At 42.1% G+C, this 26,985-nt stretch overlaps 1 protein-coding gene across 1 annotated transcript in view; it reads left to right on the top strand.

The window, feature by feature from the left end:
* The window catches only part of CRYBG3 (crystallin beta-gamma domain containing 3), a 1,541,789-nt gene that overhangs the window by 637,516 nt on the left and 877,288 nt on the right, over positions 1-26,985 (top strand). Inside the window, exons 6-7 of the mRNA XM_078657810.1 lie at positions 10,457-10,572; positions 25,557-25,704. Of these exons, the coding sequence (XP_078513936.1) occupies positions 10,457-10,572; positions 25,557-25,704 (264 nt within the window). The remainder of the gene's footprint in view (positions 1-10,456; positions 10,573-25,556; positions 25,705-26,985) is intronic.

Genomic DNA, 26,985 nt, shown 5'->3' on the forward strand with positions numbered 1-26,985 from the left:
ACCACCACAGACAGGCCATAGTGTATTGGGGCAGGGAGGGCTGAATGAAATGAGACACTGCCTGGGGCACACAAGGTGTCCCATGCATAGTCCAGTTCAAACCGGTGCTGGGGCACTCCAGCCCCAGCTCTGGCACGAAACTGGACAAAGGGAAAGGGGTGTAACCACTCCCTTCCTGGGTCCCACCCATAGGAGGGACCTAGCAGGTAATCCAGCCCCTAAATTTGGTATGTAGGTAGGAGCTGTGTCCCAAGACTTTAGATTGTATCCTGACAAACTTGAAACGAAACTGTGGACCTTTGACATTCTACTCGACATAGAAGACTGAAGAATCACCCTTGTGGTCAAGGAGTGACCACCCTGCACAAGCAGGCACCATCAAGCGATCAACGGTTTGCTTTGTCAACGCTCCCGCCGGAGCCCGAGCACAGAGCCTGACAAGACCCGGACTTCCAGGCTTCCAACAGCCCGATCCAGAATCACAGCAGAGCTGAGACCCGTGGAGGCGACGAGAGATGTGGGACCGGCCATCTTGGAAAGCCAGCGAATTGCTTTCCGTGCAACTTCAGAGGCACCCTCGAAGTTGTGCATTGGGGATTGGAAGCCCCAGCCCGAGCACCAACTGCACCGAAGATCAGCCCTCCACACTCTACGAGTTCTGCGTGGGGCCCTTCTGCATTTTCCTGCTCTACGCATCTGTCCTGTCACTTGCCCGTTGGCTAGGGGCCTCTGTGATGACTCCAATCCAGAAGCCGACACCGCCGACAGCGAGAGCCTTTGTGGGACAGTCCGTATCCAGCGCCTGGTCGTCGTCAACACCTCCTGGTCCACGTGGCTGCAGGGACAAGCTTCACGACATCACCTGATTGCTTCGCGACATTGCCTGGTCCCTTCCTGGTTAGTGGCTAGTGACCCAGACTCTGTCCCCTCTGCTTTCAGGTACTCTTCATCCTCGATCCGCCCTTGAATCCAACCGGACACTTCCCTCCTGGTCGCCTGCAGCATCTTTCTCCAAGGCTCCATAGGATTCAGCGACGAAACCCGACACACTTTGGCACCTATGCACCCGCTTCCTGTGGGTGAGGTAACGCGAGTACTTTGGTGCTCCTGTGGGTATTTACTATCATAGTGTCTAACTTTCAAGTAGCTTTCTCCTTGTCCATCCGGAAGTGACCTAAAAGAACTAGTTTCCATTTCTTTCGTTCCCATTCTAACTCTATGGTAACTCGCGTGTGTGTAAAGACGGACACCAGTTGCAGCAACAGATTTGAGACATCCGGGCAACGCAGAAGCTACAGGATCTAATGTAGCTGAAAAATAGGCCACTGGTCTACGGGCACCTCCGTGGGTCTGTACGACAACAGCCAATGCACATCCTTCTTTCTCACAGCAAAAGAGCGAAAACTCTTTTTTTATAGTCTGGCATTCCAATGCTAGAGCGCGACATAGGCTCTCTCTCAGCTCATGGAAGGCATTCAAGCTATCGTCATCCTATTGTACCGGATCACTAATATCTTTTCGAGTCAACCTCAAGAGTGGCTTTGACTGCAAATAAAAATTTGGGATCCACTGTCGACAATAGCCGACCATTCCCAAAAACATGTGGACTTCTTTCTGTGTTTTCGGAGTTCCCATTTGCAGAATCATCTCTATGCGATCTGGTGACACCCTTTGTTTTCCTTTCTCAATTCGATGTCCTAGATACTGCACTTCTGTTTGACAATATTGGAGCTTATTAGGAGACTCTTTGTGTCCATTCTCTGCCAGATGATTATGCAAAGCCACTGTATCGATCCTACAATTATCCTCAGTTTCTGATGCGACCAATAGGGCATCAATATACTGAACCAGAACTGAGTTTTGGGGCACTACCAATCCTTCAAGATTCTTCTTCAAACACTTACTGAAGATAGAGGGGCTTTCTGTATACCCCTAAGGTATACAACACCATGTTAACACACGCTCATCTATCCTAAGTGCAAAAATGTACTGGCTATTTTCGTGCAATGGTATGGAAAAGAAAGCTTGGCACAAATCAATGACTGTGAACCATTCAGCTTCACACAGTATTTGAAATAGGATGACAGCTGGATTTGGTACCACAGGACTACATGGGATCACAATTCCATTAATCCTGCATAGGTCCTGCACTATTCTGAACTTGCCACTAGGCTTCTGTAGTCCCATTATAAGTTAATTACTGGGACTCCCTCTTATCTCTTTCAAAATACCCTGTGCAATCATGGACTCAATCACAGGTCATATTCTAACCATAGTTTCTGGAGTCAATTTATACCGTGGAATTCGTGGAAATTCAGCATTGGGTTTGACTTGTATCTTCACAGGTTCAACACCTTTGATCAATCCAATGTCTTCACCCGTAAAATCCCATACCTTCGGGGACACAGAATCCCTCAAGTCATGGAGCAAATCTTCTATCGTGAGAACCACAATCAGTTCTGTGCATAGACTTGTTTGCCATCTTAAAATCAGCGTCATCATCATAAGTTCTCTTGGAGTTCAAGAAGTATTACAGTTTAATTTACATAAAAGGTCACATCCCAAGGTCACATCCCAACAGACAGACCGGGCTGGAATCGCACACACCACAAATTGATGTTTAACTTGAAAGGGTCCTATTGTCACAGGCAATTCAGTTGTCAGAGGGTTAGTCATTTTCAAATTGGTTACTCCTACTACTAGGATCGACTTTACTGACAAGGTTAAATGTGGGACCAGCTCTGTCCGAACCATGGAACGTGCAGCTCCAGTATCTAGTAGAAAAGTAACACAATGTCCGTTCTCCTTTGCATCTACGAAGGGTCCACTTTGGTATACACTTCCAAGGGCAGCACTCAAAGTCCATTCTCCCTGCTCCCCCCTCTGGTACTCATGGGGATCTTGTATCGGCTTCTGTCTGTTTTTGATATCAAAATAAGGCATCTATCTACATGTCTGAGTGTTCATGGGTATTCTGGGTGGTTGCGGTATTTGAATTTGGGACTCACAGCTACCCCCATACATAGACCTGGGTCTTGTAACAGTATTCACGCTCTGACACGTGTCCCTCTCCTTCATATTGCAACTGGTTTGCTGGATTTTATCTACACTCACGCTTCCAATGCCCGATTTTGTGACAATAATGGCATGCTGTCACATGTTTTTGATTGGCCACCCACTCAGCTCCCATACGAACATCAGCACCTCTTCCCATACCCTTTCCAGGCTGGGACGCAATTTGTTGTTGGTTCATTCCTCTACCACATCCTCTTCCTCGGCCTTCTTTCCCCCAATCTGGCCGTTCAGCATTTCTCAATTGTACTAACATCAACTTTCCGTTTGTCTTCTTTTATGCTGCTTCCACTTGCTTCCACTTGTTCACTACAATATTTTGCATATCGCAAAATTTCATCAACAGACTTGTTCTGCCAACATATCAAATGGTGCTGTATCATTAAACTGATAGCAGATCTTAATCCTAACACAAATTTAGACAAAAACTGTACCATATCTTTAGGCTCAACAGTATCCAATCCACTATGTTGTTTAAATGCCACTAACTGTCTGTCATAATAATCATAATCATGCAGAGACTCCTTAGGGTCTTGAGTAGTACAATCGATTTTAAGCCAATCAACAGTCTGCGGCGTAACCTTAGACTGTAACCAGGTAATCACTTGCTCATATTTCTCACACCTCTGCTGAAGGACCATTTGTCAATGCATCTTTAGCTGATTCCGCAGTAGGCCAATCAACAGCAACCTTGCATGCAGTCACCAAATCCCCTGGAATCACTATATCGAACAATGTATTCAAATCAATCCACAGTACCTTCGATATCTTCACAAACCGATCAATTTGCTTGTACCAATCGGCAGGCGTTTCCCTCAGCCGAGGAAAATCATTAGTAAAAGCCGCCAAATCACCCCTGCTCCATGGCAAATGTACAAACCCTCCGTTCTGCACTTCTCTGAGAGGGAAGTTAACTGCTGCTCCTCCACCTGGAGGTGGAGTATCTCCTTTCACCTTCTTGGTACTTTTCCTTTTTGGACCATCTTTCTTCCCATTTATCTAATGCTCTCCATGGCCTCATTGCTATTATCAGATCTCTCATTTGTGCTTTTAATCTTGTAGTTCACTTTTCCTCCAAATCCTGGTCAGTATAATTTAATCTACAACTTCCCTGCATCAATTTTGTTTTTGTCAATTCCACTTCATATTGTTTTGCTGGTTGTACCAGTGCCTCATGAGCGCGCTTTGCTTTCGTCGTAACATCCTTAGCTAGAAATAGCAATTCACTAGGATCATATGTTTCAATCCTTTCTATCGGTAGATTCCCTTCTATCACCTCATCTATCTCAATTTTCAATCAGACCACATCCAACATGGTGCCTTTATTGCCACCTGTATCATTCTCTGACTCTGCTCACTTCCAGACTCTTCCCTGCCCCAACTCTGTGTTCTCCTTGGTATTGCACCTTCCTCCGTTCTCACCATCGGACGACTTTCTCTTTCACAACTTCGGCTTCTCCAATGATTACCCTCACATGACGATGTGGGAGGAAACTTTACTCTAGGGGCTTCGTGTCTCATCTCCCGCTCCTCTGTTGGTAACATTGACTCTCTTACTGGTTGAACCCACATTCTAAGATCTGATCTTGAATTTGCCAAAGCTCCGGTACGTCTTCATTCTGACCCACTATCCATCCTTGACATATCAGAAGTAGCTGGTAATGGAGTGCCAGATTCTACTGGTCCCTGGACCATACCTGTCCAACTCATAGTAAGCCTGTCATCATTTCCTCCCTTTCCCTGGATTGCGGAGTTTGTCTGTAATCTGCCCTTTCATTGGGATTATAATTCGATACTACAGGTCCTACTGTAATCCGTACTGTTAATGAGTCTGGCAGCTGTCTAGTACCGACATTTCCACTGTGCTCGGCCCCCTCAAATCCAGACTCTCCAGAGCCTCCTGGAATCTTGATTCCTACCGCCACTCTTCCTCGTACTCCTGCCGTTTGGTCTTCTGAACCTGTCTGGTCTATCCTTACTGCTTTCGCAGGTTGCTGCATTCTGTCTTGTTCGGACCTAGAATCAATAGGTGGAGGGCATTCTGCTAATAATCTCTCTAGAATACTATCATCTGTATCACTGTCCTCTTCCGTTTAGCTCTAACCTTCAGATCCTCCTTTTAGCAATCTGAATAGATACAGATGTTCTCCCTCTATGGTATCTACTCTCCACCACTTCAACTGCTCGTCCCACCTAGCGTCTTGATATGCCTTCGTTGCTCCTTTTATCCTTCCTTGAGTAGCTTCCCTTCTCTTGGCCATTGCCTCCCTTATCCATGCATCTAAAGCTTCAAATTTCTTTGGTCTGGGCGGAGGCTTTAAAGCATTCATCACTCCTCTAAGCTGATACAGTACCTCCATCTTAAACGACCCATAACAAGGAAAAGCCAAATCACTCTCTTTCTCTGTGAGCTTGTGCCAATTTTGTAACCACACTATCGTATGGAGTCCTACATTGGTGGCCATATAATGTGCTGGGGTATCCTCCGGTGGAGCTTCTTCTCCCACCCGAGTTACCACTCCTGTATCACCTCAGCACATATCGCACAATACCTTAAAACACCTCATTGCTAATTTAGTCAATTAAAATCCGAAATACAATGGTACACTGTGGACGAACTTCAGCCAATCCCAGCACGACGTTACACCAACCGACCAATCCCAGGGCAGCTCTTTCTGTCGTCACAACTCCCTCCTTGCAGCGGCTCACCCTCCTTTACAATTTCTCTTTGCACTCTCTTGCTTACGCATTCATACACAAGTGAACGTATAACCAAGTTTATTAACCAAGTAGCTGCTTCCTACTACAATCACGATAACTAGCAGTCACATAAACAAGTAATTGTCCGTCTTCTACAAGATCGATAGAACACTCTCACAAGAACATCAGCTGTAACCCCCGACCGGCGTTGATCACTCAATCGCTGTGGTTAATCCCCTGTACGTGAGGCTTTCCACTGCGCCGTTACTCTTCATTCACCCAAAGTTCCCTACAACAAGTGGATTATTGATAGGGCTTCACGACACCCACAATTCAACTGGACAATTACATACAACTATCCCGGGATCTTGGACTTCTCTTGAGTCCGCTCACCAAACTTCCTGATCCGCACGTGTTCAGACCAGTAAACCAATCAAACCCACAATCACTCAACACACATTCTCACTCCGCAAGACAACACGAACAACACATTACCGCAATCTAACAACCCACACAATTTCATACTCCCTCTACCACTGCTTGCGACGCACCATCAGCATCCGCCGACCTTTATCGATCACCGTTCCTCCGCCGTCTTCCACGCCGCCAAGTCTGGAGCCAGAATTATCTCTACTTCTACTCTAAATCCCTCAATTTCCGCTCAATTTAGAGGCAAACCATCCTCTGCTACCATTTGATAGAGCCAAACTTGGGCCTCGCCTTATTATCCAAGTTCAGCTCGGATGATCTTTTATTTGCCTGCTAAAATTTGTCAAGGGGAAAAACAACACGTTAACATTATACCTACCAATTTGTCATGCTGTAAGGACCACAGACTCCGAATTCCAATTATGGATTTTTATTAGAAGGCCAAAAATAATTGTATATAAACACACCGCAATATCAATGAATATAGGTACAGGAAAATCAATACAGAGCCAAATCTGTGCATATAATTGATTCGACAAAAGAGGCACAAAACTATGAACTCCAAATTTAGCATGCAACCCAAGATGGAGGCAGAGTCCAAGTCCCATTTCATTATGGAAGAAAACATGAAATATCTTTCCCTACACTGCTCTCATTAATGATGATTCTAGGTGGCTCCCCTATCTCAGCTTTCGAAGGTATCAGCACGTGTAGACTTCCTAAGAAGTACTCACGTTAGAATGGGTCAAATAGCTTAAAGCTATGAAGCTCATTCTTAAGGTGCTCTCTCTTCTCCGAAAATCCAGAAGTCTGCCATTTCTGTCCCTGCGCATAATACAAAAAGAGGATTAAGTCAGCCCCGTCCTAAAGGTATCACATGACATTTTGTTTCATTTCTTCACAGTTTCATTGTTTTTTTCTAGGATTTCTTTAAGTCTTCCTTGCTTCTGGTGACCTTGGAGAGTAGATAGGCCAGGCACAGACTATGTCCTCCCTCTTTTTCTCAGACTGTTCAAAGACATTCCAGTTATCTCCTTAAGTTAAAATAATGAGGATACATTCATTTTACCTTCAATGGGATGAAAAGACACTGTTCTAGAACAAACAAAGATACCAATTAATTCTTCAGTAGCTGAGGAAATGAGTTGGGCCTAGTCTGCAGGCAACTTTAACACACATATGATTACATTAATATGGATTTAATGCCTTCTTACAAAGGTGCATACAGAGACAATGTTGTTGTTAGTGTATGCATATTTTTTATAACGTACACATTATATTTCTTGATTATCATGCAGAGTAAAAGCATTTTTAAACCTAAAACGTAGTGATAATGAAAACACAAGTGGGTGCGTTTAAACTATGAATATGATGCACCCCTACAAATTAGAGTGCTATATGCGCTCTACCATGTGTAAGGGAAACATGAACGGAAGGCCAGAGAAAGACCAAGGCACTCTGGGTAGATATTATGCCATTGATAGTCAGGCAAGGCTGACACGAAAACACTGGGAAGGAAAGAGGACAGGAAGGGGGCGGACGGTTGTGCTCTGCACTGTTTTATTGTTTGCTTTTCATAAAACAAGCACTGGCAATGCCAATAGGTCTGTCTTTACTAGAATGTTGCATGGCAATGTAACGCATGACCAGTAAATAGCATGGGAATTAATCTTTATTTCTTCTGAAGCAAAGAACTGTTGAATAATATTTCTGTAGGTTAAAAGGTCAGGTGACAGTTGCACTATCATGCCAGCCTGAAAATCCATGTATTTTAATTACTACCCTTTTCCCATTGGAACTCCTGTCAGGAAAAAAGCCCATAAATTATCTTGCTAACTAAGACACTTTAATTCCATTGCGATGTAAAGTCTGAGGCACTGAAAGTTAAAGTTCAGACAGCTGGATACATAAAATGATCACACCTGTCTGGCAAGGACAAGCACTTTTTTTTAATGGAATCACACAATTTCTGCCAAATCAAAACTTGCATTTCTGGCTCCCAACATGTGGGTTCAGCCAAAGTTCTCTCTAGTAATGCTCACTTAATTTTCAGGGAACAGCTGCTATGTCAAGCCAGAGAATAATGATATGCATTCTTTACCAACTACCACATGAATCAAAACTTCACGCAGGATGACACCATCCTGAGAGGCTTGTGATGTAATTTCCTGTGATGATATCACAGGGGCAAATGTAATTTCTGGTGGCATCTTAATAATTAGTCATTTAGAATATTAAAAAATCCCACCTCTTTTTAGTTGCAGAATGTGGTCAAGTATGCATTTATTTGATATTTAAGCCCTACACTGTGCTGTAATATCTCCATGGCTCAGATTGAATTAGAACACATATTATAACTTACATAAGTAAGCTTTGTGATGTACTCCACAAACTGCATAGGACAAAATGTTATGTGAGAGCTGGAACTAAGATTACAATTAGCCATAAAAAAATGCCCAGAGCGTAAGTCCAATGCTATGAAATTAGGAGATGTTAAAAGTCAAGTAAGGGTTAAAAGTGAGTCTATTCCATGCTGGCAGATTGAGAAAAAAGTAACTATTTTACTTAATTAACCTTTGACATGTTTGTGCTTGCTGTCCGAGAAATGTATAGGACTTCTATAATAACAGTGGTAGCCCACTTTTTATTGCTTCTCAGTTGATGATACCTGGTACCAGAAGAATGTTTAGACTCACTTGAAATGTGTATTTATTGTTCCTTTCTGTGAAATTGTGCACATTGGAATACTAAAACATACTGTCGTATGTTATAGGCTTGTTCTTCAAGTAGAAGTGTCATTTCTGAGGTTGCTAATGATTGAAATAGAAAACAAGCATTAGCAAAGTCAATAGACCAGTTTTTATTTTTATGGGAGGCTTTGTGTGTGTTGATCCCAGCTGTCTTGGAAAGAAAATCCCTTACTAAAGCTAGCTCTTAGGCTATACAAATATGAAATCCTGGAGAATGACCCATTTGAACACTTTGCATTATCAAAGTAAAGTTGCGCCCTCAAAGAAAAGTGTAATAAATGGTGCCAAAGGATGACGTTTTCCGTGTGACTGGTGCACTTAAAAGGCATTAATAGCAACTGTTGCATCCTAGATACTTTTCAAACATTCTCCATGCAGCTTTAAGAAAGCTTATGTATGTACCTGCTTGTCTGTGAACAAAAAATTCGTAAATTCATCAACCTGGTATTGCAGAAATATAAAACAAATTAACATACAAGGGTAATTAACTAGCCTTAGCTTGCCGTAAGACAAACAGGGATGCACTCCCTAAACAAAAAAAGACATACACCAGCAAATAAGAATCTGTGAACACTGTAAAGTACATACCTCAAAGACCACCTACTGATTTTGACTTCTGCAGTCTAACAAGGTCTGCTTGAAATACATCACCAATGTGAACGCACACGGATGGCAATGTAAACTTCCTGAAAATGTTGTGGCCTTGAAGGAGAACCCATTCACACCGATGGCAAACGATGAAGAACCCATGAAAACCAATGAGTGAAATGAGCTGACCATCTCTCTGTACTACTACTTACTTTATTATTCATCAAAGGGAAGCCCTGAGTCAAATCACTATTAAACCATGGGTGGAGGCTGAGGCTGAGATGAGACGTAGGACACTTCTTCACCCCTTGCCTAAAATTGCAATAGTGAATCGGATGCTGTGAATCGGTGTACTTTGTCCGGTTTTTTTCTTAGAATTTTCGTTAGAACATTCCATGTAGGGTAAATGGTTACATTATTATGGTGAATATATTTCTTGCCTACATTTCTGTTTTCTTCGGTAAGCTGACGTGGAGAGATGCAGTGAAGCAATCTTTTGTGTTATATTATGAGTGTTTCTGAAAGCTACAAGAGGGAATTAGTCGTTTTATAAATTGCATTTATAATTAGACCTTCAATGATAGCCTCTTAGTAACTCGCAAACTTTCAGTGTTCAATAGTTAGACTAGCGATACGCAAACAAGCCATAGTTTTATATAGCCTGCTGGTGTCTTTGCTTAGGCTTTTCTCTGATTCTGTCATCTCACACTTATAATGCAGCGTTTTGGTATTGAATAGGTCATTGATTTAAAAACGTGAGAAAAAAGTAATAATGTTCTGTAAGAATGTCTAGCTCTAAGCAGTTATCTTATTGGATAGGGAAATAATTTAGATGGCCTGGCTATTGACAGTAACTCTTTCTGGCTAAATGTATGAAGTCCACTCTTTAAACTGGCTTTTGCGAATCGCTGTTTCAGATGGTCGTCCATGATATGCTCTGCAGTGGAAATAAGATTGAGATCTGCAGTGATGTTCACGATGCCACAAACTGGGCATTTCCAAGTGAAGCATGGATCAGAGTTGTCAGAGGATGGTAAGGATCAAGCATTGCACGCACTTGTTTTGTACATCCTTTTCCCAAAGCAGGTGTCTGGCAAAATATTTGATGTTTTTGAAGAAAAGTATCCGTGTTCATCTGAGCATTAGTGGTCTGTTATATTTGTATCACTTACACCCTATAGTTTGCTTATTCTAACCTTAGGCTTTTAAAAGCAAACATCTTGATCAATTTCTTTTTTTTATCTGGAAGAGACTATTAATTATAGATTCCTTACCTTAGAATTACCCTCAGGCATCAGACTGAATCCAGAGAATTTTTTATGTAGCAGTACTTTGCGCATCGGTAGGTGGCGTCGGTCGACTCTGCGTCTGGCGTCCTTTTCACCGGGATGATGTTGCGGTGTCTACTTAGACAACGCCCCTGCGTGCTGACATCAGTTCTTCCTTTTCCTTGCCACCCAGCGCAGACCTGGAGAGAGCGTGCCCTTAGTCACTTTTCGACCAACTCTTTTTTGACTTTTTGTAGACATCTTTTTGAGTCTCTCAACTCCTGGTGCAAGAGGGATGTCTAACCGTCAACCCGGCTTCAAATCTTGTGACTCCTGTCACAAGTTGATGTCGGTGACTGATCCGCACCTCGTGTGCCTTTAGTGCCTGTAGCGTGATAATGACCCGTATCGTGCTCCGAATGCCAGGCCCTGAACCCGAAGTCTTTGTGGGAGTGGTCCGAAAGCTTTTGGAGGCCCGGCAAGAGCAGGATTCAAGCTGTACGTGTGTGGACGGAGGTGCATCGGCTGAGCTGTTTCGCTTCCCAGCAAGAGCCGATGTGGTGGGAATACTCGAGGCCGCCACAGAAAGGCAGTGAGAATACCCTGCGTGCTGTTCAGACCTCCGCATCTAAGGAGGTCACCGCTTTTTACTGGGCAGGCTCCTTCAGTGCACATCTAGGCCTCTCACCCACCAGCGCTGCCCCCACCACCCCTGCCAAGTCTGCATGTCGCTCCAGGTGCGCTGCGACAGACACCGGGCTCCAGACGTGATGTCTGAGCCCCGACACAATAAAGATGGTGGGCAAGAGCAGGCGAGGACAGAGCTGGCGGCCGTCGGGGTGGTAATGAGAGTTTGAGAGTTTACATTCCGGCTAGGAATCACCGGGTATATGCTTAGCAAGAGCGTAAAATATGCATTTAAAAATTATCCTATTATCAGCAAACTTCACAACCAGCGACAGCAAACCGTATCCCTGGCTGATTGCAAACCATTCCGCAGGCAGATATCCACAGGAAGAGTACACGGCACTCTCCAGGCAGGTGGTCACAGGTAGATTACAGGGCACTCTACTAGCAGATAACCACAGGACGAGTCCTGGGCACTCTCCTGGCAGGCAGTCACAGGAAGAATACATGGCGCTCTCCTAGCAGATAACCACAGGAAGACTACAGGGCACTCTTGTATCAATTGAACATTCCAGTTTTTGCAACAGGAGGGCTTATTAGCTGAAAATGCTCTTTGCAACTGGTTGTAGACATATGTATTTGACTGACGTTGATTCTGTTGTCGGCTGGTTGCCACTTGTGAGACAGCCTCCACTTTTTAGTGTCGCGAGGCTCAGTTTTTCTATGAACATTTGATTACAATGTAGCCATTGCGTGTAAGTGGTGATAAATTGCAATATGTTTGTCTCATTCTGTTTAGCACACCGGTAAATGTCGTCATTCAACCATCTTCCTAAATAATGCCCACTGTGTGTTTCCTGTGTAAGTTCTCTTTTCCGTGACACTGTCACAAGGCTCAGTGGACAACACTATCTTTTTTCTTTAAGCATCATATAATCAGAGCAAAATATAAAATATAATAATTATACAATCACGAAAACCAGTACGGTTCAATGTACAATAAAGAAAACAAAAAATTCAAATGAGAAGAGAGAACAACAGTTAAACAAATTACATCCTGTAAAAGATATGTGAAGAGAAAGAAGATAATATAATACAAAACAAGATATTGTATCCAATAATACTATATAACAATGGTATTCAAGAAGGAATATCAAGGAGGTTTAGCAACTTCTTGTTGTAACGGAGATACAAATAAAGAACGGCTCGCACTAATATCAGTATAAGTTGTGACAGGTGACCATAGGTGCGCACGTTTGGGTGCCATATGCAATGGGTATACAAAGGAAGTATCTAACCTATGATTATAGCAGACTGCACACCACCATGCTTGAAATGACAGTTTAGTGAAATCTTTCCAGTTCCTAGTTATTTTCTGAAAAGCTACTGCCAAAAACAGGTCAATGATTGTAACAGTGGATTCGCAGTCATTCCAGATATGGGATAGACTACCCAAGAAAATATGGACAGGAGCGTATGTGTGGCTGGTATTGAAAATAGAGTTTATCTGAGACCAGACTTCAGTCCAGAAGCTGTGAACCAAATTGCATGTGAAAATCATATGAAAAAGGTCTGCTTGAGGTGCTGAGCAAGACCAACAGGTGTTCGCAACAAGCGGATATCTAGTGTGAAGGACAAATGGGGTGAGCAAAAGCCTATTGTAAATGAAGAAAAGGGTCTGTATGGTACTAGCCGCTCTGGAGGATCTGCGGATTTTAAGCCAAATCTTCTCCCAAAAGTCTACTGGCCAGGAAGAGTCTAATTCAGTTTCCCAGGCCCGCTCCACTTTAGATTTATACCTTGGGGTAGGAGAAGTGTGAAGAAATGTGTATATGGCAGAAGCTCTGGAGGCATTAAGAATAAGAGATCTCAGGCGATTTGCATGCGCAAGCGTGGGCATATCAGTTGGTTGAGCAAGACTAAACGTTGACTGTGCAGTTTGAATAGCGGATATTAAGAGTGAAAATTTGGATCTGAATGAAGTGGGTAAAGCGAACAGAGATTTGGCTTTATCAAAAGTTATAAGGCGGTCTTGATCATATAATTGATGAACCCAAACTATACCTTTTTGCCACCACGAACTCCAGTAAATAGGTTTGTTATTAATTAAAATGTTTGTGTTACGCCATATAGGTGAGGCAGAAAAGGGCGCAAAATCATCCGGTGGTATCAATTTTGAAGTGTACTTAATTATAGGATTAGAGACGGACTGTGGTTTGCGTGTAAAAGACAAAAATTCCTGAAAAGAGAATGGTGAAAGAAAGGACCTTTCTAGTAAGGCCCATCTGGGAAGAAAGTCAACAGGGTCCGCAAGCCACTTTGAGGCTTGGTGCAGAAGGAATGATTTGTGATAAGCAGCGAGATCTGGGAAATTCACCTCTCCCTCCGTCTTTGGGTGAATTAGTTTCGAGATGGACATACGCGCTCTTTTATTGCTCCATAAAAAAGAGGACAGGATAGAATTGAGCTTCTTAAAATATCTGGAAGGAATAGCTAATGGGATGTTCGATACGATGTATAAGATCATGGGTGAAAGCATCATTTTAATGGTGTCCAATCGGCCCCACCAAGACAAATAAAGTGGGTGCCATCTTGCTGTTAAGGACGATCACTTCTGAAAGCAATTATCCATGCAACGCGAGATAGTGTCTGGAATAGTCGGGGAAAAAGTGCAAACCCAAATACTTAATGGAATGAGGACTCCAAGTGAATCCTGAGGAGATGAAATCAGCACTGAGGGTAAATTTGGTAAGAGGGAAAATTTCACACTTATCCTTATTTAACTTATATCCAGAAACAGACGCAAAGGCATGGACCTCCGCTAGGAAAGCGGGAAGAGAGGTTTGTGGCTGAGATAATAACATTTTTTCCCCTGTAACAAGCAAAATCCAGGTGTTAGATAGTAGCCCTGTAGTCATCTCTGCGCACACCTGTTAAAATCCACTACGGTATGAATCAGAGGTTCACACGCTGTTAACCTCAAGGAGCTCATTGTTATATAATAACAGATCCTTCAGTTACTGGTCAACCATTTCTGTTGTGACTATCCAATTGCAAAGCGCTAGCCCTACACACAAAAAATGCTATAAAACGCTGATTATCAGGGAATGCCTTCATCTGTTAACACTGCCGGTTTACCCTGGTTAAGCGATTTCAACCTTTGTCAATAAAGTTTTGACACGGAACTTGATACATTCCATCTAAATATAAATAACAGGTTATACATAAAAGTGCAAGTCGCATGTTGGCTTTTCATTTTTAATAAGGTCTATTTCCAGGCTTTATTCCATTTATTACTCTGCCTAATACCTAGGTTCCATAACCCGTTCCCGCAATCTGGGTTAATAAAAACATTCCAACACCAGAAAGGGCATGATGCCTTTAAGAACGCGCGATCTGGATGTCCATGACGCACTAGTCACATGACCGCAGCTAAGCTTGATCACTTCGGCGTTTCCCTGGATCAGGCAACATTCGGGCCACGGATGCAGCCGGAGACAGGTTTAAATGAGGGGAGTCGGCAAGTATATAGTAAGTGCTGCAAGGCTTGCCTGGTTTTTGAAACGTTCACATCGACTATGTGCTTTACTCCCGTAACCTAGCCGTATGTTTGTATTTCTAATCTGCTGGCACCTCACGAAGAGTAACATTTCATCTTCCTCCGGTTCCCTTATGTAATGAAGTTTCTCCTTGTGTGTAACGGTTTCTACTGCCATCAGTCTCTTGACATCGTGAGCGTACTACCAACTCGCCACTGTTGTCAAGACACGTCTACTATGGGGTTAATTAAAACCTTCCCCATTCACCGAGTATTCTGATTACAACCGTACACGGTCGCATTAGAAAACGCGACATATTTTCTTTCACAGACGATCAATATTTTAAAGCCATTCAATACCGGGCAAAGAGCAGTTTGCTGGTTTTGCAGCCACCACATAAATTACACCCATGGTCGCATTGGAGAAACTTGATAGTTTCTTTATTTTTTTCTTTTTCTTCGTTTGTGGATAACATTGCAAAGTAAATAAAGTATTGAGCACAGTGATGTTTGTTTGGAAGCCTTCTACTGTATACCACTGCTTTTATTTATACAATTGCGTAACACACCACCATCACATGGTGTATCTGCGCAGCTGCTTTATAGCACGTCAACAAAGAATTACTAGAAGGAAACAAGCAACTATACACATGAGTACCTTGACCCCTTTTGCCACATGATCAGGCATTTTGCCACTTTAGTCAAACGAATGAATATATTTATTAGCCCTTCGTCCTTTTTGTGTTTGACCAATTTTTTCTTTCATACTACTACAGCTCTTCACTTGGCGTGAAGAAACATATCCCCGCCGTGAGCCCACGGAAGCGGGAATTTACGCTTTGACACGTAAGATAATAATGAGCATCTCCTTCAAAAGTAGAATCCCTCACGAGTAATTTTCTCCATACTGTGGTGGCTGCAGGCACTCTTCTGAGTGGCTAGGAGCCTGCACTTCGTAGACCACTTTAAAGCGACTATGTACCCAGATAATGTTGTTGAATACAAGTCTAGCATTCATTTAACCAAGTGTTTTACAAATTTGCATGCGCAAAGAGTTTTCTGTGCATACCACACAAACATTCGTTTTTTTGCTAAGAATTTTGGCATATAGGCACTAAGAACCTCACCATAGACGATAGAAATGCACTCTATGGTATGAAAAGGTAGAGACTGACATGGCAACTATCCACATCACTAAAGGCATTTGTCTACATGTTCCTTAAACGTATCAGACTACCTGGTTACGATGTTGCTGTATGTCTATTCTTTTGTTTCCCTTTATTTTCTTTACAGGGGTTGTTGGACGCTGGGAAATTCCAGGACGGTCTACTTTAACCGCGAGTTTTGGAACATTGATTTTACATACCTATGGTTAGGATACACCTTAGTGAGTGTATACCGCCAGGGGTGCACACTGGTCCTGATGAAAGCTCGGCTGACCGAAGCCATTTTTTGAGCAGAAACATGTCGACCATTTTTCAAGGACACTAATGGTTCAGACTTTCAACCACTTTGACGTCCGCAACACCTTTTTTAATGAGGACAGTCTAGTCTCCGAATAAAGTTTTTACGAGACACTGGCTGTTTTCTTTTAATTTTCACACAATCACTTCCCTTTTTTTGCACCTCTCAAAATCACGAGAAACCAGCTCCGCTGTAATATCAGGCGTTGAAGCACACCAGGCAGATATTCGGTTTACCCAGTGGGAACCCCATGATGAAGCATGTCACCGACCAGGTCGGTGAGTGAGGGTTCTTTTTACTAACCTGGTATATCCTCCCTCACTAAACTCTTCTCCGCCCCCTCCCCCCCTTTGGTATAATTTAGTGTGCTTAACCCTTTGAAGATTCACTACTGTAAGAAAATTGATAATGCACACTTCTGATCACTCTTTTGTTGTTTAAAAATAATAACATAAGGACATCATCAGCATATGCAGCCATCTTAACTGTGACGTCATTAAAGGAAAAACCGTGAATATCACTATTTTGGCGAATACGTAGTTAAAAGGGTTCTAGTGCAAGATTAAAAAGAAAAGGAGAAAGCGGGCAACCCTGCCTAACACCTCTGTGTAGGGAGAAATCGGAGGAAAGACCTCCATTTGTTGCCACCGCTGCTCTAGGGTTGTAGTAGAGAAAGGAGATAAGAGCAATAATTTTAGGACCAAAGCCAAACCAACGAAGGACATGAAATAAATAAGACCATTCAACTCTATCGAACGCTTTTTCAGCATCCAACGCGATAGCCGCCAGAGGTTGTGATAGATGCGAAGCCTTAGATAAAATGTCAAAAAACAACCGAGTATTGTCGGAGATAAGACGACCCTTAACAAAACCTGATTGTTCTGCCCCAAGTATATCGGGTAAGTATGATTCCAATCGCAGCGCTAAAGCTTTTGAGAACATTTTGTAATCAATGTTGACCAGGGAAATGGGGCGGTAATTCTTACAGTGTTGTAGATCTTTCCCATCCTTAGGAATAAGACAAATAAGGGCATCCGCAAACGACCCAGAAGAGTGGCCTGAATTAACAAAAGTAGAGAGAAGAAGGCATAATTTGGGAAGATGTAAGTGTGAAAAATGGGAAAAGAACTCAACTGTAAACCCATCAGGGCCTGGAGCTTTATCCTTTTTAAGTGTCTGCAAAGCTTTCAGAAGTTCCTTCTCTGAGATCTCAGCTCCCAGCGACGAGGAATCTAAAGCAGTGGAAGGAGTATGTTGAATAGAAGAAAGAAATTGAGTAATTTCATCATCAGAAGAGGACGATTCAGACGTGTAAAGTGATTTGTAAAAATGTAGAAACTCGGCTAAGATGTCTTCATCCTTAAACTTTAGTTGAGTATCACGACCAAAAACTGATTCAATTTTAAGTTTGTTTTGTTTGACCTTTAAGTCATTTGCTAATAATTTACCAGCCTTGTTCTGGCCTCCATAGTATTTGGCGCTAGACTTGAGCAGAATATTAGACGCATTGTTAGTGGTATCTTTATTAAATTGAAATTTGGCTTTAAGAAGATCCGATAGGTAATCTTTAGATTTAGAAGAGTAGTATAAGTGTTCCAGTGCTTTAATTTTGGCCAAAAGAGCGTTAGTAGTTTGTCGTGCCTTTCGACGGTCGTTAGACACAAATCTAATAACAAAGTCCCTGGCGGGGGATTTGAAAGCATCCCAAACCACAGGGAAAGACACATTGCCAGTGTGATTGAGAAAAAAGAATTCATGAAAAAAAGATGTGAAAGATGATGTAAATATTGGATCTAAAAGCAAAGAATTATTAAATCTCCACTTGCGAGTTAATTTGGGTGTACTCAGGACGTCTAGATGCATGGAAACCGGTGCATTGTCAGATATCAGTATGGTCCCTATATCGGCATGCACAAGTGATTGGGCCACATTGTGAGAGATAAAGTAATCCAATCTGGATTGGATATGATGCAGAGGGGAATAAAAGGAGTATTCCCTTGCCGTAGGATTAGAGAGTCGCCAGGCATCTATGAGTTTGTGTTGCTTTATTGTTTGTGTAAAAAGCTTGTGTGATCTATGAGGAATGAAAGAAAATGAGGAATGTCGGTCAAGAAAGGGGTCAAAAACTTCGTTACAATCACCTGCAAGGATGAAATTGTCATCCAGGTGTTGTGTAATATGTGAAGCGAAAGATTTCCAAAAAGAGGGATCACCTGATGTAGGGGCATACACATGTAGCAGGGAAAGCGGGACGTTATCTATTAGAAACATGACAAACACCCATCTACCATTGGAGTCTGAATCATGAGCAAGTATCTTAATGGGGAGTGATTTACGAAAAAGAATAAGAACACCGTTATGTTTGCCATCCCCAGGAGAAAAAACCACTTCATTTACCCAACTTCTTTTTAACTATTCAGATTCTGCCGACGATAAATGGAACTCCTGTATGCAAGCAATGTCAGCACCTAATTTGGCTAAATGGGTTAAAACTCTCTGTCTCTTAATGGGTGAATGTAAACCCCTGACATTCCATGAAATAATATTCAACAGCCTATGAAAGAACTACAATAAAACGATGCATGCAAAAATTAACCACACTGTCAACAATGCAAATCAATCAAAGCTCTAAACCAGTAAAATATAGAAACGCAGAGTAAGAGCAAAGAGCAGAGATAAAGAAAAGCAAAAGAATAGTGTAAAAGAACCTTATAGGGTGCAAAACAGAGACAGGGGAAGATGTGAGAAAAGGTAAAACCAAATAGGAAGAAAAACCAGGGGGAAAACAGCGTCAGAAAGGGAAAGAGGAGGAGTAAAAGCAAACAGAGGAAAAATAAGAGAAAACCGTAAGACTTACAACAAATCCAAAACATACGAGGGATGGAAGGCCTCAAGGAATGATGAAGCACCCAGGACCCATGAGGGGGGGATGGCGGAGGGGAGAACACACGACCAGCGGGCAGTAAGAACATGAGGGAGAGGACGAGTGGCATTGGAGCAATCTGTGAATGAAAGAGTAGTAAATTAATGGACAAATTAAACAAATTGACAATACAAATGTAGATGTACATCAGGTGTATACAAATAAAAGAGAATAGCTGAATAAGAGGTAATAAATATCAGCATACTACAAACAACATAAGTCAAAGATAGCTATGACGCACGCCAAAAGAAAGGAGAAACGCATAAGACACCATCAGAAAAAATAAACAATCAGTTAGACTGCGACGTTGAAGCTGTCTCCATCAGATGGGTCTGGAAAGAGTAAAGAAAACTCTTGAGCTGCAATGGGTCTTCATAGGTATTAGTCTTGTTGTTTATGGTAACCTTAAAAAGACAGGGATGAAATAGCCCATAGAGCGCCCCTATGGAACGTAGCTGAGGACAGAGTGACAAAAGTTCCTTGCGACGGTCCGCTGTTTATTTGGCATAATCCTGCATGAAGAATAAAGAGTCTTACGCATAGCTCTAGCCGCTGATATGACCAGCAGTAGATCAGTGAACTTTAAAAAAAAAAATAATAATAATGACACCTCTTGGTCTTCTGTTGGATGCCATCGATATTGTGGATGACCTTAAGCCCAAACGATGAGCCCTTTGAATGTTGAGATTGGTGCCTTCTGGAAGCTTGAGAAGTTGTGGAAGAATTTTTTTTAAAAAAGTGATAGTCGGACCCCTCCGTTTCCTCAGGCAGCCCGTAAATGCGTAGGTTATTTCTCCGACCCCCGTTTTCCAAATTCTCCACCTGTTTGTGAAGCGTCAGCACCTGAGAGGGCAAGGATTCCATTTTGGAAGCAGAAGAGGAAAGGGAGTCGACAGTGTGTTCCAAAGTGATTACGCACTCTTCCATATTGGACCATTTATCTGTTAGAGCCTGAATCACTGAATTAGTCTGTTCGATGAATGGTCTCAGAGCACGAATCTCCTCCAACAATAAGTCCATAGTAACTGAAGAATTTTGTTCGGGAGGGGATGGGGAATCTTTCTTCAACCTCTTTAAGGACGTTTTGGTAACATTAGAAGAAGCAAGGTGCTGCAATAGTTGATGTTGTTGAGGATTTAGGTGAGGTACTAGCAGAGTCCTCCATTGCCAAACACTGGTAACGTGAGCTAGTTTGAAGTAGTGAATTGCGTAATAAAGGTCTGCATTGAGACGGGGCTTTAAGCTGTTTACCCATGCAGAGGAGAGATACCTGCGCAATTTTAGTGAAACAAATGGAGAATAAAAAGCCCCAAATTCAGATTGTCATACACATGAAGACAAATAGAGGTGTCAAGAAAACATTAGCAAGCAGCCTGGGTTATGAGTGACTGAGCAATAAAACATACATAGCATGGATATGAAGAATTTTGTCAGCAGCAAAGAAAGTCACCTCAAAAACGTAGAGCCGAAAGCAGCCAAACAACACCTTTACAGAAGCCACAAGTCAAAAACACAGAAGACTGCAACCAGAAGGCGTGTCAACATGTGAAGTCGGTATTAGCAGGTAATTGAGGTAAAAATAGTTGTTTGAATCCGCAATGACCGATCAGCCTGATGAATAGCGATACTAAGGCTTACTCGAAAATAATGGCTATTAGGCTGAGTTCGGTAATCGGAAAGGTGGTCTCGCCCCGCCAACACGGGTTCATTCCAGGCAGGGGCACAGCCGATCATATTAGAAGGGTAATTACCTTGTTTGACGGAACGACAGCCTCACGAGACCCTATGTCCTTAATACTTTTGGATGCAGAAAAAGCCTTCGATAGGGTCTCGTGGGGCTTTCTTTGGGCAACAATGTGTAAACTCAATTTTGGGCAAAGGTGTATAGGGGTATTGAAAGCGTTATGTAGATGCCCAGTTATAAGGGTTAGAGTAGCGAGGGAACAGAGCGAAAATATTAACATCAAACGCGGAACTAGGCAGGGACGCCCCTGCTCACCATTGCTCTTTGCCTGTTATATCGATTATTTTATAAGACACATAGAGAGAAACAGGCTTATCTGTCCTATCGTTTTGAATGGCTACGAGATGAAAATCTTGGGTTACGCAGACGACCTAGCAATTATGTCACCTACTCCAGCAACAGCGATAGAGGAAATAGAAAAAGAGGCAAAAAAAATGGGCTTTTGTCTGGGTATAAACTGAACCAGACTAAAACACAGATAGTTATTAACCAATTTGCCGCAATAAATGATGAAAGGGTCACAGATTCAGCTGTCTACTTGGGCATAACGGTAACATCCAATCTATCCAAGCTGGTTGAGGAAAATTTGACTCCGGTGATTAGAAAGGCCAAACAAGATCTGGATACAATAATTGGACGCTGCAATGTAATCAAGATGCTACTTCTTCCCAAAATGTTATATTTTTTTCCGAACTATTCCTTTAATATTTCACAATAATTGGTTTAAGGACATTGAAAGGGTCTGCAATCGATTTATATGGGCAAAAGGTAAAACTCGGAGGGCCATAAAATGTTGGCACTTTCTAAGGAAAAGGGAGGTTTAGCTGTTCCAGATTTTAAGGGATATTATCTAGCAGCAGCCTTGCAGTATCTTGGAGGACTTCTCGGGGAAAACACTAATGATAGGTGACGGGATGGTATTGGTATACCAGATATATATGATTTACTGGTTAGAGATTCCAATAAAGGATTACTTACATTTAAGGAGTTCGCCGCTGCTATATCAGTGTGGTCTATGGTCCAGAAAAAAATTAAGCTAGGACGGATGAGTTTTTACACACCTTTATATGAGAACGAGCTTCTCCCAGAAGTGTTTCATGATCAAGTTATGAAAAGATGGGATAACTCTGGGGTGTGCACTATAGGAGATATTATAGATGACTCCCAATTATACATGCTAGACCGTAGAGACTTTTTTAAATTTCTGCAAATTAGATCAGTAATACAAAGGAAAATGCTTGGGGGTGTTAATTTTAAAAGAGAGGATCTGATGGAACACATTCAAGATGAGAAGGGCTGCTCAATCACACAATTGTATGGGGTGTTGAGTGAATGTAAAGAAGACGACAGGATTAAGGTTTTTGATAAATGGAGGAGGAAGCTAAATTTAGTGGGAAATGAGGGGGAAAAATCACTGCAGCTTACTAATTCTATTGCCAAGGTTGCTAATTTGCAAGCACAATGTTATAAAACTTTTCATGAATTATATTATACACCGCATAAAATAGCACAATGGGGGGGAATTAGCGGAATATCCTGTCCAGGATGCCAAAGTGTACAAGCTGACACTATGCATATGTTCTCAGCATGCCCAAATCTAAACCCTCTTAAACAGGCGATTGAAACATTCTTCAGTGATGAACTATATAATATATAATATATATATTAAATAATATATATATATATATAAAACTATATAATAGGGATATCAATTAGTTTAACAAATGAGATTATGATTTTGGGTGTTAGGAGAGAAGGGCTGGATATCCCCCATCAAGAATTTATATTTATTGCAATGGCCATAACTCAACTTTGTATAGCAACCCTGTGGAAGGATCCTAATCCCCGTCATTTAACCAATGGCTCTTAAGAATGTTATCAATGCATACCTTGGAGAAATCTTTGTATGAAAAAAAGGTCGTAAAGCGATGCAGTTAGGTAAACGGATCTGGGCACCGGTAGAGCATTGGAAATTAAGAATAGAGGGGTAATCTATTCTATAATATTATAATAATATTTTTTCTTCTTTTTTCTTTCTCACGATTGTTTTTGTGTAATGATTTATGTGTCTTGAGAATTTTAATTATTCAATGATGTAAATCTGATGTATGGAATATGTATATGGAACGAAATAATTGGTTGGAACTGTGTGGAATTGTATTATCTGATGATGAATAATAAAATAAATTAAAAAAAAAAAATGAATCCGCAATGAAAGTGTTGAACTGCACACAAAATAAGCGTAATGTCTCCGAAAAAACTCATGAGCACAGCATAATAACAAGAATAGCGTAGTTATGAAGGAGGCGTTGACTTGTGGCAAAATAACTGGGCGTTGAAGAGGTCTCCGGCAACGGTGAAATACAAATGTCAGACGCAGGCTTTATTAACCTCAGCATCATATGAATAGCGAGAAGAACACCAAACGATGCAGGCATAGGCAAAAAGACACTTCAAAACAAAAACAGGGTCAGTTGAGGCATAAAGCGCCCTAGAGGAAAGTTCCTTTCAATGCAGGCATTGAGAAGAAAATCGCGTTAAACGCGATTCAGTCAGCGTTCGCACAAAATGGCGGGCGCAGTGCTCGAAGCGCCGCGTTAGGACCGCCAAAGTGAAGAAGAGGATAAGCAGACCTGGCAGGAGTCTGTAAGTAGCTCGTTGCGACTCATGAGCATTTCATGGTTCCTCTCACACAAAGCTGAGTCAAAGCAGGTACAGAAACTGCCTCATTGGCCCATCTCCTCCCCCGTCCTCCTCGGAGAGTCACGGATCAGCGGCCATCACCGTCGGGCGCAAGCCACGCCCCCCTGGACAATACTATCTTAATGAAGGACCGTAACATTCAGATTGCCAGAGATGGGTTCGTTCGATGGAAATTCAAGTCTAAATAGACAGTTTAGATGTAAGTGTCTGTGTTCTGATGTAGAGTTAACATGCACTGAGAACCATCTCTGCGAGCATCCCTTGCTATTCTGCATCTGTTTGTTCTCTAAAGTGGGCTCTGATACACCAATAGACCATAAAGGATGTCCTTGTGTTTTTTTCTGATTGTGGTGCAACAAACCGTTGAAGGCCTTGCACTTTTCAAGCTAGTTCCTATTCTTTCTTTCCTAATGTCAGATGATTCGCTTTAATACCTGCATTGCTCGTTTAATGTCTGCTGACGTCTTGCACTTAAAGCCATATTTTTTTTTGCAACTGTTCTAATTTGCAAAAATCAAATACAAACAATACAGTGCAACAGTCATAGGTTCGCAAAAGTAAGTCCTCAGGACAACTCCATAGCAGTACATGCCTTTGTCTTCCGAACGAGTTCACACTATTTACTTTGGTCCCTCCCCACTTACCCTGATATTCCATGGCAGTACGCCAGCTGGTGGCCTTGGTGATACTCTGGATGTTCTTCTTAAACTGTCTCTCCCCTCCCCTTCTGATGCTCCTCCACGGTGTGCCAGGTGCCGGATTTGCAATGCAATAGGTCTCGCATTTGCGAGAGTTTTCATTTACAATGCCAACAGCAAATGCGAGACCTATTGCATTGCAAATGGTTGTCTCTGATGTTGGACAGCATTTTGGTTCTAAACTGCATTGCCAAAAGGCATTGATAAAGCTCGTTTAAAGGGGCAAGCAGAGGAGTGCCAATCCAATTAAATGTTTGGAAAGGGACACTAAAATAATGAGATCACACCTAAAAATGATTGCGTCAAAAGTTCACTACTTGCCCCAGATTGCTACCAGCGACTGCCTCAGTTACTCAATCGGATACAAGTTCAAAAGTTACTTGTCTGCAGAATTGTGGGAATTTTAATTATGTATGTTGTCAGAGAAATAAAGCTGACTAATAGCATTCATTGGTAAAAACTGAGGCTCATGAACTTCCATCAAAATATGAATAATGAAACTCTCTTACACTGCAGTCGAATTGTTGAATGAATGCTATCTCCCTACACATTATCTAATGGCAAACTTTGTAAACAATTCTGAATCAATTTTAACATCTTCTTTTATGTTGAATGTAATCTATGAAATGCATTGGAATTCACATTTTTCGTCCTAGAAGTATGCATGTGTTTGGTGAGTTTTCAAGATAAATATCCGCTCTTAGTGTACCGCCACCATTCGAGAGCTTGTTGACTATTGAAAACGTTATTGTTTGTTTAGGTTTATAGAGTGGTTGTATTATTGCATGTTTTTAATCTTAAAGGTTTTACTGAATACAAAGTAAATATAAAAAGTATACTACCTTCCTTTTTATGTCTGAAACCTCTGACCACAAATGCATTTGGTTTAGAAGGTGTGGAAACGGAAACATCAGGTATTTGCGCAGAGTTAAAGAAACCATGATAATATTTTCAGACTTTTTGGATGGGCACTGACCCTTGACTTGAGTAAAATATGATAGCAGGATTATTTTGTTTTAAGGATTGTTTTTTGTTTTGTTTTTAAAATATAGTTGGGTTTTGCATGAGAAACCCTCCTTCCAAGGTCGAACCCACGTGCTAGAAGAAGGAGAAACTATATTGAACAATCCTTGGGACCTCAATAATTTGGAACTCAGTTCCAAAATTGTCACCATTGGCTCTATCCAGCGACTGGTGAAGGTACGTCTGAGCCTTCTTCTGAGACATCTTATTCATAGTGTCATTCTGAATGATAATGTCCTGCTTTATGTACTGATATACTAATATTAACCGATTGAAACCAACACAAAAAAAATGTTTATAAAAGGTTGGAAAGAACACACGGGGTTCTTCATCTTAAACGTTTTGATTCTTTTGAATTGAAAAGAAGGATGTTACGTAGTCTATAGAAAAAAAAACAGTGTCAGTATTGAAGGAAGGTGGCTCTCTATACAGTGCTCCAAAATGAGGTACACTGTGCGGAGAGTCCAGGCGAACCGTAATGGTTTACAGTGGCTATAATAATAATACCAAATATGGGCGAATAATTTAGGCTTATCAGGGGATCGTGTTAAACATTTAATGCACACACAGAGTCAGTAGGAGAGACACATATTCATTGAGGAAATTCGACACCAATTTATAAAATAACAGATTTTTATATGAATTTAGACAACAAGATCATCGTATCCGAGTAAGTACTTTTTGAGGGTTTTTTAAACATACAAAAATACGCTTGTATTTGCAGCTTTGAAACTGTAATGTTATCCTATCAGAGAAAACCTATACTCATACGGTCCCTTTTCCATGACTTGCAGGACTGTTCTTCTGCACTTAAGGTAAATAGGGGCAAAGTTCACAGACAGCACCAACAGGTCACTTTGGTCGGCTCTTGCGCCTCTGGGTACCGAGGTACGTTTCAGCAACAAATGCCCTGTTCATGTCAATGGGAAATGGTCCTGATGAGTAGAGGCTGCAAGCAGGGACTGGGGGGCCAGTTCGGTTGAACCCTCAGGGGGGGGGCTCAGGTCGCGAGGGTTTCTGGCAGTCAGGGACACCGTCGGTTCACTATTACTTGGACTGGGGGACTCGTTTGTAGTTGTGCTTTGTCCGGCAGGGTCGTGCTGTGAGAGGCTCTCGCTGTTCTCGGTTTTCTGGAGAAAGAGGCTGCTGGCGGGGACTGGGGTACCAGTCCGGCCAAATCCAAGGAGTGGCTCAATTCTAAAGGGACTCTGGACCTAGTTGCCACTTCAATTCACTTGGGCCTGGGCTAAAGGGCTCGGGTGCAGAGGTGCAATTTGGTGTTGGGTCGCTGTGGTCAGAGGCACAATCCCTATGTTGGTGATCTGATGAAGAGGGGAAAACAGGGCAGCAGGGCCACTCTCGATGCTGGCCTTGTGGATCCTAATGTCCCTTGATGGTAGGTCTGTCTCTGTGTTATTGAAGTCCGGATTGGACCACCAACAAGCCTTGCTCGCTACA

The sequence above is a fragment of the Lissotriton helveticus genome, chromosome 8, assembly GCF_964261635.1.
Source record: "Lissotriton helveticus chromosome 8, aLisHel1.1, whole genome shotgun sequence".
Taxonomy (NCBI): domain Eukaryota; kingdom Metazoa; phylum Chordata; class Amphibia; order Caudata; family Salamandridae; genus Lissotriton; species Lissotriton helveticus.